This window comes from Canis aureus, chromosome 28 (assembly GCF_053574225.1).
Source record: "Canis aureus isolate CA01 chromosome 28, VMU_Caureus_v.1.0, whole genome shotgun sequence".
Taxonomy (NCBI): domain Eukaryota; kingdom Metazoa; phylum Chordata; class Mammalia; order Carnivora; family Canidae; genus Canis; species Canis aureus.
Window position 1 is genome coordinate 5,713,744 of NC_135638.1, and position 17,976 is coordinate 5,731,719.

Genomic DNA, 17,976 nt, shown 5'->3' on the forward strand with positions numbered 1-17,976 from the left:
TCTGTGACTATCATAAATAAATAAAAATTTTTAAAAAAATAAATAAAAAATAAACTAACCTACAAGTAGGATCATTACCAAAATAATCCCATATATTTTTTTGTCTTTTATTTTTAAATTACATTGACTCACTCAGCAGTATGCATGTGGAAACACTGATATTTCTACATTTCAACAGCATAACCCCACTAGAGAGGGGAGCCACAGTACCTGAGGGTCCTGAGCGAAGTACGAGGGGTTTTACGTTGGAAGAGAAGCTGGATATAAACTGTGTTTACTTGTTCTGTGACCTTAAACAAGTAATCCACATCTCAGGTTACTTATTGATAAAATTGGGATAATGGTATTATCTTCCTCATAAGACTGTTCTGGAAATTAAATAAAATCATGCTTAGCAGAACATCTGGCATATAGTAATCCTTTGGTAGGGTTATTTACAGTAATTACAGTAATATTTTCTTTTGAGTCTGAACCTATTTCCTCGTGGTCACAGAGGTCTTAGTAAAGTACAAACTATTCTATTTTTAATAACCTAGGCATGATTTTAGAATATTAAGGAGAAAGCCATGTCTCTTGTTAGCAGCAACAGATCATTCGTAAGCAAGCTCTCATAACTAAAAGTGACCCCAAAATTACAAAAAATAATTTTAATATGTGAGACATTCACAACGTAGATAAGTCTCATTGCCCACCCAGTTTCCCCGAGCCAGAAACCAGAAATCTCACCCTCCTGTCCTCACCCATCACTATGTACCATTAAATACCTTCATCTTCAATACCTTCATAACATACATTTTTTATTAATTACCAAGTCTGTGCTAATAATACATTCAAAAAATATAAAACTCAGTATCAAAAAAATAAAAAAATAAAACCTCCATATTTTCTCTCTGTTATCTCTACTGCCATGGACTTACTGAAGCTTTCAATAGCTCTAAAATTCAAGGATTTTGCAGTAGTCCAGATGCCAGATTACGGAGGCTTTAACTCGGGTAGAAATTTGGAAGTAGTGAGAAGTGATTCGATTTTGCAGGTGTTTTTCACTGTAGAGCCAAGAGGGCCACTAATGGGTTAGATGTGGAGTTACTGGAGAAGGAGCAGAATCAGGGAAGCCTCTGAAGCTTTTGGTTGGAGCACCTGTTGAGCAGTGGTGTTTCCCGGAGTTGGGAAACACCTACTGACGCGGGGAGGCAGTTGGGATTAATGAGTGTGGTTTCAGGTGTGAGCATGGTAGGTATGCAGTATATATTTTTTACAAATTGAGAAATTGTGTTCAGCAAGCAATTTCTACACAATTTTTCAAATTCTGCGCCTTTGTACTCGTTTTCCTTTGACCCGGAATTACCTGTCCCCCACCTACCCTACAGTTACTCAGACGAATTACACCTCAAGAAGAGGCTTACTCAGCACCCAAGGCACAATTAGAGCACCCTCCTCTAGGGCCCCATAGCAATTCAGTCATGTTCACAGAATACTAACAAATAAATCAAGCATTATACTAAAGGTGTAGAGTTGTTGGCCTTCAAAGAGCATCCAGGCTAATGCGGGGTTGGGAAACATACCCACAGACTAATCAGTACAATGGGATAAATGGTGTTACCATTTATGGTAACAACATGCAATGGATTAGCCTCGGTTCTCCCACTCTTCCTCCATCTTCTATATGCAATGGAACTATAGATGAGGGGGGCACCTGGGGGGCTCAGTCGGTTCACTGTCTGCCTTCGGCTCAGGTTCAGGTCATGATCATGGGGGATTGGGCCCTAGCCCCCACTAGTGCTCTCCCCACCCCAAATAAATAAATAAATATCTTCAAAAAAAAAAAAAAAGGAAACTATAGATGAGAGAATGGTGGGCAGTGAGGCAAAGACACTAATACTTAGAGTTGTATTTGTCGTGTGTATGGGACTTTGTGTTACTTCAATGAATCATCACAACAGCCCTATACGCTGAACTTGAACGTGGATCTCTGAGTACCTACCAAGTTATGCAGTTGGCATGCGGCAGAACTAGTTTACGTATCAATCCCTGACTCCTAAGCCATTCTCTGCCAAAACAAATTCAGAGGGGGCTCCCCCAGGGGAGAGAGACTGTAGGCTAGAGGCAGAAGGATGGAGGGTCCTTCCCAGCAGAGGAAGCTGTGCATGTCTACACACTGAGGGCTGGGGGGTCAGCCTTGCTTGGGAGTCTGGATTTTATCTTGTAACAAACGAGGGATTTTGAACAGAGAAGAGATCGTATCAGAGTACACCGTCCGAAGATGACTCCCATATAGGATCTAGGGCCGATTTCTATCACAGCATTTATTACAGTGTATAATTATTTTTAATTCATGTTTATCTCCACTCTAGAATTCAAACTTTAATTTAACTGAACTTCATTCCATTCCTTGTAGTGTGTGTTCATGTGTGTGTGTGTGCGTGCGCAGTGCTGACTTTAATTTAGCCTTATTTATTTCAGTATCGTTAGTGCCCAACATAGGGTCTGGCCAACAGGCGCAGTGCCTGGTCGTAGCTGAATGAATGAAAGAAAGGAAGATGGAAGAAGAGTGGGAGAGCCGAGGCTAGAATTTAAGATTTCTAACTCCAAACCTTGCACTATCATTTCGGTGCATAGTTCTCATCAGCCCTAATAAGACGTTTTAAAAAAATGTGATAACCAGTTGGGGAAAAAAAAAATCAAAATATTTCTACTTTTAAAGGAATCCACTGACCCCACTGGTCGTTTTGACATCATCAAGTCATAGTCAACAAAATCCAGCTTCGCAACATTTTTGATATTCAGGAGAACCTAAGGAACTGAAGGTATCACATATGTTTCAGTTTTTCCAATTTCTTTATTTTATCGAAAAACCAGGAATAAAAATTAATTCCATTTCCTTAGTTTTCAGAATTGGAGTACAGAAACGAATTTGGGCATATAGGGCCAACTCCAAGCACACAAGAGAAACTGTATTAGGGTTATTGGTTTGCAAACAATAAGAAGAGCTGAATGGCCAATGCAAAGATAGAGCAAGCAGCAGGGAAGGTCTGAGGGCTTAGTAAGGTCATCGCGGACAGAACACTTGGGCGCTGCCAGGGGAATAGTTTAGCAGCAGCAGGACAGAGGGTGGGACATTGTGACTGTCCCACCGAGTAAGAATAAGCATTAGGATACAAAACGAAAATGAGGTGGGGGGACACCTGGGTGGCGCAGTCAGTTAACTGTCCGACTCTTGGTTTTGGCTCAGGTGGTGATCTCAGGGTCCCGAGATGGAGCCCACATCAGGCTCCACAATCAGTGGGGAGTCTGCTTGAGATTCTCTCCCTCTCTCTCTCTGCCCTCCCAGCTCTTCCTCTCTCAAATAAATAATTTTTTTTTCTTTAAGATTTTTAACTTATTAATTCATGAGAGACATAGAGAGGCAGAGACATAGGCAGAGGCAGAAGCAGGCTCCTCGTGGGGAGCCTGATACGGGACTCGATCCCTCGACCCAGGGTCCCATCCTGACCCAAAGGCAGACAGACGCTCAACCGCTGAGCCACCCAGGCGTCCCAAATAAATTAATCTTTTTAAAAAATGAGTATAGTTAACACTTATGTAGCTTCTTAAGGGCCAGGCACCTTTCCAAGAAAATCTACATTATCTATTTTATTTTATTCAAAGATTTTTATTTATTTGACGGAGAGCTAGAGCCAGAGAGTGGGGTAAAATGGCAGAAAGAGAGGGAGAAGCAGGCTCCCCCCTAAGCAGGGAGCCCAATGAGGGACTCGATCCCAGGACCCCAGCCAGGATCATGACCTGAGCCAGAGGCAGCTACTCAACCAACTGACCCGCCCAGGTGCCCCCTGTACTATTTCTTTTAATCGCTCAACATGCCCATGAGAGAGGCATTGGTTCCTTTTGCTTCATTTTTGAGAAGCATTGTTTTTCTTTCCATTTTACAGATGAGGAAGCTAAGTAAGTTGCTCAGATCACGGAGAAGGAGAAACCAGGATATGAACCTAGGCCGTCTGACTGCAAAGCCTAGCTTAACCGTAGTGCGACATGCCTCCCACGTCTAGATGGAGTGAGTACAGATGATTCACTGCGGCACAGAAAGGGAAGGGGGTGCTGGGCCGCTAACCTACAAATCTAGATCACAGACAGCACTTATGGTAGAGGCACCATTTTACAGTAGACACTGCGCTCTGTAAACTGCAGGCTCTGACTTCTGAGCCTTTGGCTGCCCATGGCATTCATGTCATTGGCTCAGTAATCTGAATAGAAATTCTGTTTGTTTCTATGACAGCTGATTAGCCCAGCTATGGAAAGATAAGAATTTTCACAGTTTTCTGCTTTTGGCAGAAAAGCAACACATTTATGAGAGTGAAACTGCTTTATATTTTAGAAAAAAAAACATACTGTGGAAATAGAAATGTTGTTTTTCCTTATTTTGTTAAAAAAAAAATGATTACAGTCAGAACTTGCACTCCTGTACTCCCACATATTGTAATGCTGATGAGCCACTTCTAGGGTCCTGGTGAGGGCATGAGATTTTTTTTTTTTTTAAACAAATAGCTCTTACTAGACTGACTTTCTTTCTTTCTTTCTTTCTTTCTTTCTTTTTCTTTTTTTTGTGTGTGTGTTTTGTGTGTGTGTGTGTGTGTGTTTGTGTGCTGACTTTCAAGCTGGTAGGTGTGTAGTTGAGGAGCTTGTGAGTTTGCATACGCCTGAGAATAAGCAGGAATATAGCACTGCATCTGATCCCCACTGCTCTGTGATTAGTTACTTGATTCTGTTACACTGACATTCACAACATATTTTGAGAAAATAGTGAGGAACTATGAAATAAAAATCCGCCTTACGCCAATAATTCTGATTTCCAGAGCCCCGTTTTTTTAATCTCTTCATCCTTACTTGGGGCCAGGATCCCTGATTAAAAGGTCAGGGCGACCACAGAGGTGATGCTTGACCAAGTAGCTGACATCAAAACACAGCCTTGTTATCAAGACGCAGGAAAGAGAGAATCACAGGCCTCTGGGTGGTACTCTGAAAGTCTCCCTGCCTTCAAGGAAAACGCTCCCACTTACCGAACCTGTGTTCCACCCTCCACCTGGGGTCACATTCGTACACGTCAACTGAATAAACCAAACCCTGGGCAACCACATTGAGAGGCTCTTACCAAGCACTGTCACTTAATCTATTAACATTGGTTATATAATGATCCAATGAAGTCTTCAAAACATTCCCAAACACAAACTCAACATCAACTGTTCTTATATTAGTGTTATTTTTATTTTTTATTTTTTTTAAAGATCATATTTATTTATTTGGGGGAGAGAGAGAGAGTGAGAGAGTTGGGGGAGGGCAGAGGGAGAGGAGAGAGAGAATCCCAAGCAGACTTTGCACCAGGCACGGAGCCCAAAGTGGAGCTCAAATCTCACAACCCTGAGATCATGACCTGAGCCCAAATCAAGCTTCAGACACTTAACCAACTGAGCTACCCAGGTGCCCCTGTATTAGTGTTTTGAATGCCAGATGTAGTTCTGTTCCGATTTTAAGATTTTTTTCTTTTTTTTTTTTAAGATTTTATTTATTTATTCATGAGAGACACACAGAGAGAGAGAGGCAGAGACACAGGCAGAGGGAGAAGCAGGCTCCATGCAGGGAGCCCGATGTGGGACTCGATCTGGGGTCTCCAGGATCACACCCTGGGCTGAAGGCTGCGCTAAACTGCTGAGCCACCCAAGCTGCCCAATATTTTTTTTTCTATTTCTGAAAAATGCCACCAAAATTCTGCAAGGGAATACACAGAGTCTCTAGATTGCTTTGGGTAATATAAACATTTTAACAATAGTAAATCTTCTCAGTCATTAGCCCAGAGTATCGTTCCTTCTATTTGTGTTTCTTCAATTTCTCTCATTAATGTCTTTCATTAATGTACAATTAAGTTGTACGTTAAAATGTACAATTAAAATGTCCGTCAATGTACATCTGTACGAGGCTTTTACCACGTTGGCGGAACATATTTCGAGGTATTTCATTCTTTCTGATGCACCTGTAAGTGGGATTGTTTTCCTAATTTCTCTTTCTGATAGTTCCTTGTCAGTCTGCAAAAATGCAACAGATTTTTGTATATTGCCTTGGCACACTACAACTTTACTGAATTCATTCATTAGTTCTAACACTGTTGTTGGTGGAACCTTTAGGGATTTAGCTAATACTATTAACCAATAAACAACAGATAAATAACATCAATACTTAGTTTGATGCACTAACCTAGAAGATTATGCTTCTTCTTCAGTTTTTAGTATCAGACTGTTGGTTATGCACCTCTTACCAACAGATGTGCAAGTATTTATTATTGAGCATGAGTGTTGTGACAGGCTCACTACTGTGGCCCTGGTGCCGTGTGAAATAGGCACGTTGTCCGTCCTCACAGACGTATAATGCGCAGGATGCTGGAATAGATCAAAGGCCAATGAGGAGAACTATGACCATCTCTTTGAGGGATCAGTCAACTCATCGGGATTAAAAGAGCCCCCCTTGCAGTCTACCTCTTTACTAGTCAAGAATGGGAGATCCTAGCAAGCGCACGTCAGCAAAAACAATCTGCAGTGTTATTTACTGTGAGCCTTTTGATTTTGCCTTTTTCTAAGGTTAAATTTTTTTTTGCAAATTTTACGAATTCCCATGTGCCATGTCCCTTTTCATTCAACCTGCATATACGTAAGATTTCTCAAGAGCTTCTGCATTTTTAGGTTTGATTCTGGGCTCTTTAGATCAAAACACTCACATCCCTAATCTATTCTACTTCGAGGTCTGTCTTGATGTCTAGGATCCCAGCCTATGACTTTAAAACAACAAATGATTCTCTCCGAGACACAAGTATGACAGTTAATTGCTCTCATGTATTTTTTCCCCCACCTATTTCTCCAGCAGCTTCTCTCATGTCAAATAGATCCCAGAAGCTAACTCTGTACTCTGGTAAGCTAAGTGTCATGCTGCTTACCACCTCTTATTCCCATCATTATTCTATCACCAATTATGCAGTCCATAAGGGATTTTGTCTTATGAGGGTCTGTTACCCAGAGATCATGTACATGTAGCAGCTGCTTATTTGCAAATACAAAATGGAATGAACACATGGTTCAGAAAGATGGATTTTTTTAATGCTGGTATTTTCTCATTTTGTTAGATTATCCACTATCCTTTTTTCCTTTTTTCAATCCCGCATGTATGCTAAATAGTCTTTTCTCCCCTACTAAACTCCACTGAAATAGAAACAACTGGAATGTCACCAAATGTCTCCAATAGTCAAGGCATCACAACCCCAAAAACAGCTCAAGCTTTACGTAGTGATACTGATCGTATTGATCATAAAAATATCAGCAAAACAAGCAGGTGTAAGCTGTTACTATGTACCATGCACTTCCCCAGGGGATTTTACATATGTCACATCATTTATTATTCATAATAACCCCATGACATAGACAGATGCTATTATCTCTAGTCTGTAGGTGAGAGAGCTGAGGGTGAGGTTTGTTACTTACCCAAAGTCACAGAGCTGCTAGGTGCACCTACCTATCTCTGCCCTTCCCCCACTTTGCACCGGGAATGGGGAGAAGAGGAAAGCAGAATGGAAGGCAAGGGAAAGAGGTGATAGAAGGGAGATGGGTAATGGAGGAGAGTGTCATTAATCAGTGTTAATTCGCTAAGTGAACATGCACTGAGCACCCCGTACTGGCTGAGCAGAGTGCCTGTTAATAAGACAAGTTGCTTGTCCGAGACAGGCACGTTTGGCTTAAGAAAATAGAGTCACTAAAAAAAAAAAAAAAAAAAAAAAAGAAAATAGAGTCACTGGCGAACAACTACAGTCCTCACAAAAGGGAATAATTAGTGCAAACCAAAGTGCAGAGAACACAGGTGGGGGGGACCTCCCAAGGGGGAAGGCTTTTCAGACAAGGTGCCTTCTGACCCCAATGCAAGCAATACACAAGAGTTCTTGGGGTGGCTAAGAGTGGAAAGGGGGGGGGAGCAGGTGTGAGTCCAAGCAAGGACACCACAGAAGTGTGATAGGTGGAGTGATGCTCGGAGAAGCCCTGGTGCTTCCGAGAGAGCGGTGGAAGAGGATGCATGGTGAAGACCATGAGAGTAGGAGCAGAAGGGCAGGTAGCTTTGACAGCACACTGGGCTCAGCATTAGGACAGGGAGCAAGGAGGCGAGAGGTATCCTATGTGGGAAGGAAGGAGGCAGGTAAAAAAAAAAATAATAACCAGGACCACACAAGGCTCCCAACCAAGGGACCATTCTTCATAGCAAAACATATGAGGTTCTCATCAACTCCAATAAATCATGAATTGGGTCTTCAGGTGCTTTTTACTGTGACTATGGATTACCATCGTAGGCCACCAGAAGAGGTAAGTTTTGATGGAGAGAAGAATGCTATGTACAAAGGTATGGATAACCCTCAGTTGGACCGTGGGGTCCAGAGAAAGGAAGGTGGAGCCTGAGAAAACTAGGAGCCTGGGTAGAGGGAGAGAAAAGGCATCTCTGAAGTAGAAATGGCTGCTGAAGTACGAGGCAGGTAGCATGGAGCCATATGGACTATTCAGCTGTGTTTCAGACATCGCTGACTTTGGATGGCAGGCACAGGGCCCACAAGGGAGATGAGAAGGCAGGATGACTGCATCATTACATCTGTCTTAAAAATTAATCAAGTGATTCAGGTGAAACAAGAGAAAAAAAAAAAAAAACCCTGAATCGATAATATATTAACCCCTGCAACATAGTCTGAGCAAACATTCTGAGAGGCAGGCACAGTTAAGTATTATCAGGATCGGGGACAGTGTTTTAATGCTCCTCGGATTAAGATATTTTCTGCTGTGGGAAAAGCTAGATAGTGCCAATCAAGCTTTTCTCGATCTGGCTGCTTAAGGGCTAACTAGAGCACAACAAAGGTATCTAAAGTGTCAGATCTGGACTCTGCCAGTAATCCCACCCCACAGATAAGAAATCCGATTTCAAGAAAAGGAAAGGACTCTTGGTACCCTAAATTTGTCAAGAAAGTCTTGTCAAGAATATGGCTCTATTATGTACTCATACTACAGCAGCAAAATAAACTCAATAAGCTCTGATTTGGTATTCTATGGAACAAAACTTGTAGTGGGATAAGAGTCAAAAGATACTGCTTATGACAGCTTATAATTGGACGCAGCGCAGGCATCGTTTAAATTGTAGTTCCACTGACAGGACTTTTTTTTTTTTTTCTTCTAGTTTCTCTGACTTCTCTGTCTCTGTAGATTATCAGTCCCAGCGCATACAATTCGAATACGAGAGCGATGGCCAAGAGCCATGGGGTGAAGGTAAGTTTGGCAACGCACACTTCCAGGTAACCAACTTAACCTCCAGGTACCTGTTACAGCGCAGCAGCGGCCCCCAAGGCCACCATGAAATCCAGCTTGGACACCCTCGATTTTGAAGCCATGCAGACCTGGGGTTCACGTCTCAGATCTGTATCTTATTAATTCCAAGAAATAACTCAAAGCACTTGGCCCAATGCCTGGCACACAGTAGACACTCAATGAATAGAAGCTGTTATTACTTTAAAATTAAAGCATAAAAGGGAAAAGGCAGAGCTATGACAGCTGCTCACTTCAAAGGCATAAATTCCATCTTCCTGTCAAATGTAAGTACCTCTTTCAATTTCTCATGAATATCCAGACGGAACCATAAACTTCCCTAAAACTCTTATTAGTACCAGAGGCTGACACTTTATGCATCAGTTTCTTGGGTTCTCCTCTCTCTTCCATACTATGCTTTATAGGGTGATCTAAATGGTAAGAGATCAATAAATAGAAAGTGCAGTTTTTTTGGTCTTACCATTTTTATCCGCTCTCCTCAGTATCTGAAAAAGAAAAAGGAAAAATGTTATTACCATTTTTGCAGTTGCAGTGAACATTACACTCACATATAATTCACCCATTAGTAAATGAAAGAAATTCCAATTTTAAATAAAGGTTTCCCAGTTGAGAGGTTTCCTTAGAATAATCAAAAACTGAAAACAACCCACATATCTTTGAACAAGTGAATGGACAAAAAAAAAAAAATCTGTGGCACATCCATACGGTGAATACTGCTGAGCAATAAGGAGGAATGAGCTCTGGATTCACACAATAACTTGGATGGATCGCTAAGTAATGATGTTGGGTAAAAACCTAGACACAAAAGAGTACCTACTACGTGATTCCATTTATATAAAATTCTAGAAAATGCAAACTGATCTACAGTGACAGAAGAAAGATTAAGCGTTGCATACAAATAAGGAGGGAGCACATTAGAAAAGGATATGAGACAACTTTTTGGAGTGGTAGGTGTATTTATTATCTTGATTACGGTGATGGCCTCACGGGGATATATGTATGCAAAAACCCATCAACTCTTCACTTTAAAAATGTGCAATTTAATATACATCAATCATACCTCAATAAAATGGGAATAAATCGAAACAAAAAAGTAATAGATTATGGATGAATAGAGCTTACATGTCCACATTATATCTTACGTTAGGTCTATGCATTAATTTTATTATCTTTGGTGGATAAGAGCTGCCTGGCTATCAAGTCAGGTATCTTTGGGATTTCAAAATTTTCTTCTGGGCAACCAGTCTTTTTCCTACTCTGGGCCCATGAGCTCGAGGACTGGGAAGAGCACTCAGGCCTGGCAAGCAGGGTGTCCCATCACTCCAGCCACAGTGATTACTCAGGCTGGAGCACAGAGAGAGACACACCTTCCTCTGCTGACTCGGAACCTGGGAAGATACAGGTAAGAAGCTGCTGTCTACCCTTCCTCGGTTGTATGTATCGTGGATTGAACCGTGTTGCCTCAAAACACATGTGGAAGTCCTAACCCCCAGTAACTGTGAAGGTGACCTTGTTTGAAAGTAGTCTTTGGAGATGTAATCAAATTACGATACAATCTTACTGGACTGGGGGTAGGCCCTATACCCCAAGACCGGTGACTTTATAAGAAGAGAGAGATTTGGAGATGCAGAGACAGGGGAGACCACATGATAATGTAGGCAGATGTTGGTGTGATGCTGCTGCAAGCCAAGGAGTGTAAAGGACTGGCCACCATTGAGTCCCTAGGAGACAGGTATCGAGCAGACTCTCCCCTACAGCCTCAGAGGGAGCAAGGTCGACTTGCCCGCACCTTGACGTCACCCCCCTAGCCTCCAGGACTGAGAGAGCAAATCTGGTTGTTTAAGCCCCTGTGTGCAGTACACTGTTACAGCAGCCACAGGAAAGTAATACAGCATACGACCCGGACATAACCAGCCCTCAAGAAAGCAGCGTCCAACCAGAGACCGAAGAAAGTAGATCCTGATGACACTCTCTGAGCTTCTGATCAAGACACCCTGACCAGACGATCTCCAACTTTTCATTACAGAAGCCCATAAGTTGTTTTAAATCTTAAGAAAGTTTATTATTTTTTCTGTTAGCGACAATCAAATTAGCCCCAGCTGATAACCATATACTGACAGGGGAAAAAAAAAAATCTGGAGACTATAACACACAGCTATGTTGTATATAGCACCAAGGAAAATGTCCTTTTATCATACTGCAAAGATAACCTTGAATCACATGAAAGGGGCACTTGAGGATCATTTTTTTCTGAGCCGTATACGTTAAGTAACCACAGCTACTCTTAAATTTAGGTCATCGCTTCTTGGTGGGCAGCTTGAAACGTGAGCGATAGTTCTCACTACCAAAGCTCTACTGCTTTCTACTGTATAAACATTACCCCCTTTCCTTCTGTTGACTTCACGAAGATGAAGGATTGGTTAAATCTGAACATCACTACAATGCGTTTATTATCAGGTACTAATATTACTAAAAATCTCACCTAGGAAAAATTTCCGACAACAGATATGCATCATCCCGACTTGTGTGCCTAAGAAGTTGGTCCCCTTTATCAACTAAATTTATTCCATTATTGCAAGAAAACTGCTCTCAGCTGTAAGAGCTTCTATGCTTAAGGCTGAATGAGACACAAATCCTTTTTAACTCCACAGAGGTAATTTCTAGTGGGGGTTCTGGGACTCCCATCTCTCCACCAGGACCAGTGTCCTCCTCTCCTCTGAAACTGTGAAGCCCCAGCGGAGTGTCAGGGAGACATGAGACACAGCCTGAGTCTTACCTTTAATATACCCTCAGATTCTATTTCAAGAGCTAGTGTGTCCTTATGAGTAACTAGAATAGGAATAACCACACACCAGAGACTCGGATCCCCGGCTTCCATCATTTCATAAAGAACTGTCTTAAACAACATTCAGCCCCTTAGTGATGACATTAAGACAATAACTTTCTTTATTAAGACAGTTCTTTGTAATTAAATATGAACAGAACTGGCTCTGCTGCAAATTTTGCCTCTGAGCCCACAGACTAATAAAAAAGGTCCTGCAGGTGCGGACTGAGTTCATAACGTCAGGCCTCCACAGCCCTCCGGACTGCCTAATCCTACACGTTAAGACCACAGGATGGAGAGTAAATGGACACAGATACCATGGCCAGAACGCACAGGTTATGCTGTTTCTGCAACAACTTAAGAATGATCCAGCAGCACCCCTAACCCCCCAAAGCGACTCTCTGGTGGCCTTCATTGAAATTCCTCATTTTGCACCTGAAGTCATCCAAGGCGGCTGTTAAAAATGCAAATGCTATCACCGAGGCCTAAAAAATGGACAGTCACTATTGAACTAATGTTTGCTAAGTGCTTCCTACCCTGTACCTGGTTAAAATTAAGTAATGAGCTGAGATGGCCTCCGAGAGGCCAGGAGAGAGGCCAAGGCAGCTGGTGCTCCTCAGATCGCCGAGTGGCACCCAGAAGGGAAGACCCGCTGGGCAGACCAGGGGGTGTGGCCTGGGCCTGGGGGGGGGGGGTAGTTCTGCTCCACCGGTTGCCAGGAGATGGGCCGCAGGGTGGGGGGGAGCAGTGAGGAGGCCTGGAGGGAAGGTAAACCAGCACGAACATTTTTATCTTCTCACTCTTGCCTGGAATAGGGCTGATGTGAGCCGACAGTTTAAAACATATGAGAGACTCCTAACTCTGGGAAACGAACTAGGGGTGGTGGAAAGGGAGGTGGGTAGGGGGTGGGGGTGACTGGGTGACGGGCACGGAGGGGGGCGCTAGATGGGACGAGCACTGGGGATTATTCTATATGTTGGCAAACTGAACACCAATAAAAAATAGATTAAATAAATAAATAAATCATGCTAACATTAAAGCTGAGCTTCTCTTATTTCTGCAGGTTTCGAAACCTAGGGGAGTGCCGTCTGTCTGGCCACTCAGGGTAGACAAGCGAGGGGGTTAACTGCCATCCTCCCGACTGAACAATGTCGAAGCCCTCTGTCCGGCTCACCTCCTGCACAGGTGAGGATGCGTAGCTGCGCGGGGGACTTTGCAATGCAGTATCGTTGGCAAAGCAGAACTGTGACTCGTTGTCACCAAGTCCCTGAGCGCCCAGGCATCGTGCATGGTGTTCGGTGTTCACGGGTATGCATGACGGGTTGGGGGAAAGGAGGCAAGAGCAAGAGTAAAGTCACCTCTATCCCCTCCAGAACTTTCCAGGCCCCGCGTCTGCCTCTACTAAAATGAGGAAGGGGCCACTTCCAGCTACAAAGCAAAACTGTTTGGGAGAAGACGGTGGCACCACGTGGTGAGGTGGTACCTAATTCACTGCACGTGTATCATGCCTCAGGGGCTGACCGAAGGTTGGCTTTTCTCCCTTGGCACAGCAGCAGAGCTGATCAACGTAAAGACCCAAAAGAGGGACCACACGCTCTACAGACTAGTACTCTAAATTGCAGACTTTCTTCTGGTATCTGGAAAGAAATAACCTGCAAAGACAGGATACAGGTGGCAAGAAAGAAAAGAACCGCCACCCTCCTGGTCCTTCCACGTTGCTGCACACGACACGACACGCAGTGCAGTCCCCCTCCCGCAGGCGGCAGTGGGCCCAGTGCTGTGCAAGCCCTGGGGCCCGCCCTGGGTTTCCTAAGCCCCCCCAGTGGGCATTCGAGAATATTCCAGATGAACTGCTAAGCAATCCTGTCATTTTTTTTTTTTTGATAGAAAAGACTATAAATCACACTCCTAATGGGACAGTGTCTGTATTGATTTGTGGATTTGGCTACTGTGATGTCGGCACTGGGTAGGGGACAGAGATGTAGCAATCCACAGAGCACACTTACACGGCACGTTGGCTTTTTCTTCTCAGTTTTCATACCCTATGAACTCTCACTTAATACAACCTCCTGATTTGGACATATTGGCAAATGGAGCAGAAGCCAATAGTTAGGGTCAATCTCTCTCTGATTATCTGATCTATGGCTAGTGTCTTCCCAGCTGGACATGCCCGGTCATGTCATCAACGGCATCTTCAAGACCGGTTCCAATCATTTCTCAGAGGACTGATTACTACAGTGACACTGGAATATACACACACTGGAAGTCGAAGTTTTCCTCAAATTTGGAAATTAGTCTGGGTTTCATCCCTGTACCTCTTTGAAAAAGGGGGTTACCTATGACCTACTTGCTATAATCTGAACAGAATTCAAAAAGCAATCATTTTTAGCAGTGCTACTAGAATATATTAAAACAAATCAAATAAATTAGGTATTTATATATCACATTTTATTTTTGCTAAAAGCAGTATGATCCAGAAATGAATAATGCAAAAATCCCCAAGTAACAAATCTTTTCTCGTGTCACAAATTTCGCCAGAGTGCTAGATTTTTCACAAAATATCTCAAAGAAAAGTATAAACAAAATCTTTTCTATTTGAGATAAAATCCAGTGGCACTTTTTTTTTCTATAGACACTAAAATTTACTGGCGAACAAGCATGTCAACACTTCTCATGTGAAATCGGTTTTGTGTTTTTATTTTTAAATTCTAGAAATAGAAGAAGGCGAGGGTATCCTATTCATAGAGTACGTGTTCCTTCAGGACAGGGACCTGATGCTGTTTATTGACAGAGCTTAAGAACAATCGTGTCTATACAATAATAAGTAAGATTTTAATTTCCTCTTTTCTTTTTTAACAGCAGTTTGAACAGTTGGGCTACATTAGCGTGGGTGCCGAGGAGGCTGACCTTCATTTATACAGCTCAGTCCATTCATCTCTACGGCATCTCCAGGAGTTGTTAACTGCTTTGGGAAAGTCACAGAGGAGCACTTGATATCCTTGGGGGACAGAGCGAAGACCAGGCCAGAATGAATGGAGGAGCCTCTTGCCGGCTCTGAACCAACTTCAGGGCAGTTTAGCCACTGACCTCATAACAGACGTGACTTTCTGGGACCCTGATGCTACTGGCTGAAGATTCCTTTCTCACGTGTGCTATGTGCCTCCCTCCCCCAGCTCCATTTCCTCAAGGGCTTTTTGGCCCTGAACAGCAGGATTTAAAAGAAATAACAGCATAGCCAGTCAAACCACCAGCACCAAAACACCATCCGATTGACCAGAACCAAGCAGGGAGAAGTGCTCAGGAAAAATAAGGTACTCACTCCTACTGAGAGAAGGAATGGGAATCAGACTGTTTGGGTGGGAAGAGGGCCAGCCGGAGAACGCCTGGGTCCCCAACTGGAACAGCACGGTGATGAGGGGAGGACGCTGCCGGGAGACACACCTGCCTTAGACCAGATCTTCTTATTAATACGGTTTTCTATCCCAATTTAAAAAAACCCAGCTAGGGCAGCCCGGGTGGCGCGGTGGTTGAGCGTCTGCCTTCCGCCCGGGCCTGACCCTGCAGACCCAGGATCCAGTCCCACACTGGGCTCCCCCCATGGAGCCTGCTTCTCCCTCGGCCTGGGTCTCTGCCCCTCTCTCTCTCTCTCTCTCTCTGTGTGTGTCTCATGAATAAATAAATAAAATCTTAAAAAAAAAAAAAAGAAAGAAAGAAAAGCCGAGCTAATCCGTTCAAAATCAACTTGGGAGGGCCCCTCACCCCATCCCTCTTCTCTTCATGACATCTGCTTCCCCACGAGGATACTAGTAAACGGGCTTCCTCACATTTTCATCTCTCCACAAATGAATGTATTTTAATTTCACGTACAGCTGGATTTTTAATAAGAAACGATCTCAGGGGCGGGTAGAGGAGAGGGCACAGGGCATCCTCCACGCCTCGAGCCAATCTTCTATCACGCCTAGATGAGAAGTGGCCAGAACTGGGCCCACAGGGCCAGCAACTACCTCCAGGGGACAGCAGGGCTGTGACGGGAGCGGCTGAGGCCCGCAGGCCACAGGGATGGAAACCCTCCTCCCACAGCGGAGGAAAGAGCCGGGCCGGGGAAAAGAATAAAGTACAGAAACAGCAGAAAAGGGGCAGGAAAGCAAAATGGAGATATAAACTGCTGTAAAGGTAAAAACCCCAGCGTGGGGGCAGAAAAGTAGGAGAGAAAAAAAAAAAAAGGCAACCAAGAATGAGAAAAAAAAAAAAAACAAACCGATCAGCATTATCAGAAAAATGAAGGGACTTAGTCCCGAAGGGGGTGCGGGGGGAGCCCCAAGGGAAGAGCAGTGAGAATGCAGGACCGAGGAGCAGGCAGGGAAACTTGGGGGGTCTCGGGGAGGCGCGACGGAGGGAGGCAGGAGGAGGATCACCGGGAAGGAGAAGAGAAGCAAAGGGGCGTCCCGGGAGCTCCGTCCGTCCCTCCGTCCGTCCGTCCGTCGGCGCCTTGAGGGTGCTCGGCGCCCGGGGGGAGGCGACCGCGGTCACGACCCGGCGCCCAGGCCACGCCGCCCCAGAAGCCGACTTCGGCGGGTCTCCCGGGGCCGCCCCGCCCGGAGCCGCAGGTGCCGGACCCCGGATCCCGGCGACTGAGCGGCAGGTGGCCCCCCGCAGCGGCGCGGGCAACGGGGGACGGGGGGGCCCGGGGAGCGCAGGGGGGCCCCGGGGAGCGTAGGGGGCGCGGGGAGAGGGGAGCGTAGGGGGGCCCCGGGGAGCGCAGGGGGGCGCGGGGAGAGGGGAGAGCAGTAGGGCCCGGGGGAGCGCAGGGGGGCCCCGGGGAGAGGGGAGAGGGGGGCGCGGGGAGAGGGGAGCGCAGGGGGGGCGCGGGGAGAGGGGAGCGCGGGGGGCCCCGGGGAGCGCAGGGGTGCGCGGGGAGAGGGGAGCGCAGGGTGGGCGCGAGGAGAGGAGAGCGCAGGGGGCACGGGGAGAGGGGAGCGCGGGGGGGGGGCGCGGGGAGAGGGGAGCGCGGGGGACCCCGGGGAGCGCAGGGGTGAGCGGGGAGAGGGGAGCGCAGGGTGGGCGCGAGGAGAGGAGAGCGCAGGGGGCACGGGGAGAGGGGAGCGCGGGGGGCCCCGGGGAGAGGGGAGCGCAGGGGGGGCGCGGGGAGAGGAGAGCGCAGGGGGCACGGGGAGAGGGGAGCGCGGGGGGCCCCGGGGAGCGCAGGGGTGCGCGGGGAGAGGGGAGCGCAGGGTGGGCGCGAGGAGAGGAGAGCGCAGGGGGCACGGGGAGAGGGGAGCGCGGGGGGCCCCGGGGAGAGGGGAGCGCAGGGTGGGCGCGAGGAGAGGAGAGCGCAGGGGGCACGGGGAGAGGGGAGCGCGGGGGGCCCCGGGGAGCGCAGAGGGGCGCGGTGAGAGGAGAGCGCAGGGGGGGGGCGCGGGGAGAGGGGAGCGCAGGGGCGCCCCGGAGAGAGTGGAGCGCAGGGAGGCCCCGGGGAGCGCAGGGGGTCCCCGGGGAGAGGGGAGCGCAGGGGGGGCGCGGGGAGAGGGGAGCGCGGGGGGCCCCGGGGAGCGCGAGGGGACCCCCCGGGGAGCGCGGCGGCCCCCGACCCCACTGCGCCGCCCGTACTCACGTCGAGGAAGATGGACATGCCCTTGGACAGCTGCAGGGCTGAGCTGAGCTCGTCCGAGGAGTTGGTGGAGGACGGCGACGTCTCCCGGGAGCCCTCCATCCTCCCGAGCCCGGCGGCGGCGGCGGAGCGGGGCTGGGCGGCGGGGCTGGGCGGCGGGG

General features: G+C 46.4%; 1 protein-coding gene and 1 long non-coding RNA gene across 2 annotated transcripts in view; one reads left to right on the forward strand and one right to left on the reverse strand.

Moving 5' to 3' along the window:
- The window catches only part of NECAB1 (N-terminal EF-hand calcium binding protein 1), a 185,766-nt gene extending 167,790 nt beyond the window's left edge, over positions 1 to 17,976 (reverse strand). The window contains exons 1-2 of the mRNA XM_077876306.1: positions 17,819 to 17,976; positions 9,844 to 9,868 (exon numbers count right to left, since the gene is read on the reverse strand). Of these exons, the coding sequence (XP_077732432.1) occupies positions 9,844 to 9,868; positions 17,819 to 17,917 (124 nt within the window). The 5' untranslated portion in view covers positions 17,918 to 17,976. The remainder of the gene's footprint in view (positions 1 to 9,843; positions 9,869 to 17,818) is intronic.
- LOC144300344 (uncharacterized) lies at positions 7,856 to 15,865 on the forward strand. Its single transcript, XR_013366913.1, has 4 exons — positions 7,856 to 8,381; positions 9,238 to 9,326; positions 13,271 to 13,392; positions 15,067 to 15,865. It is a non-coding gene; the product is annotated as an uncharacterized LOC144300344 (long non-coding RNA).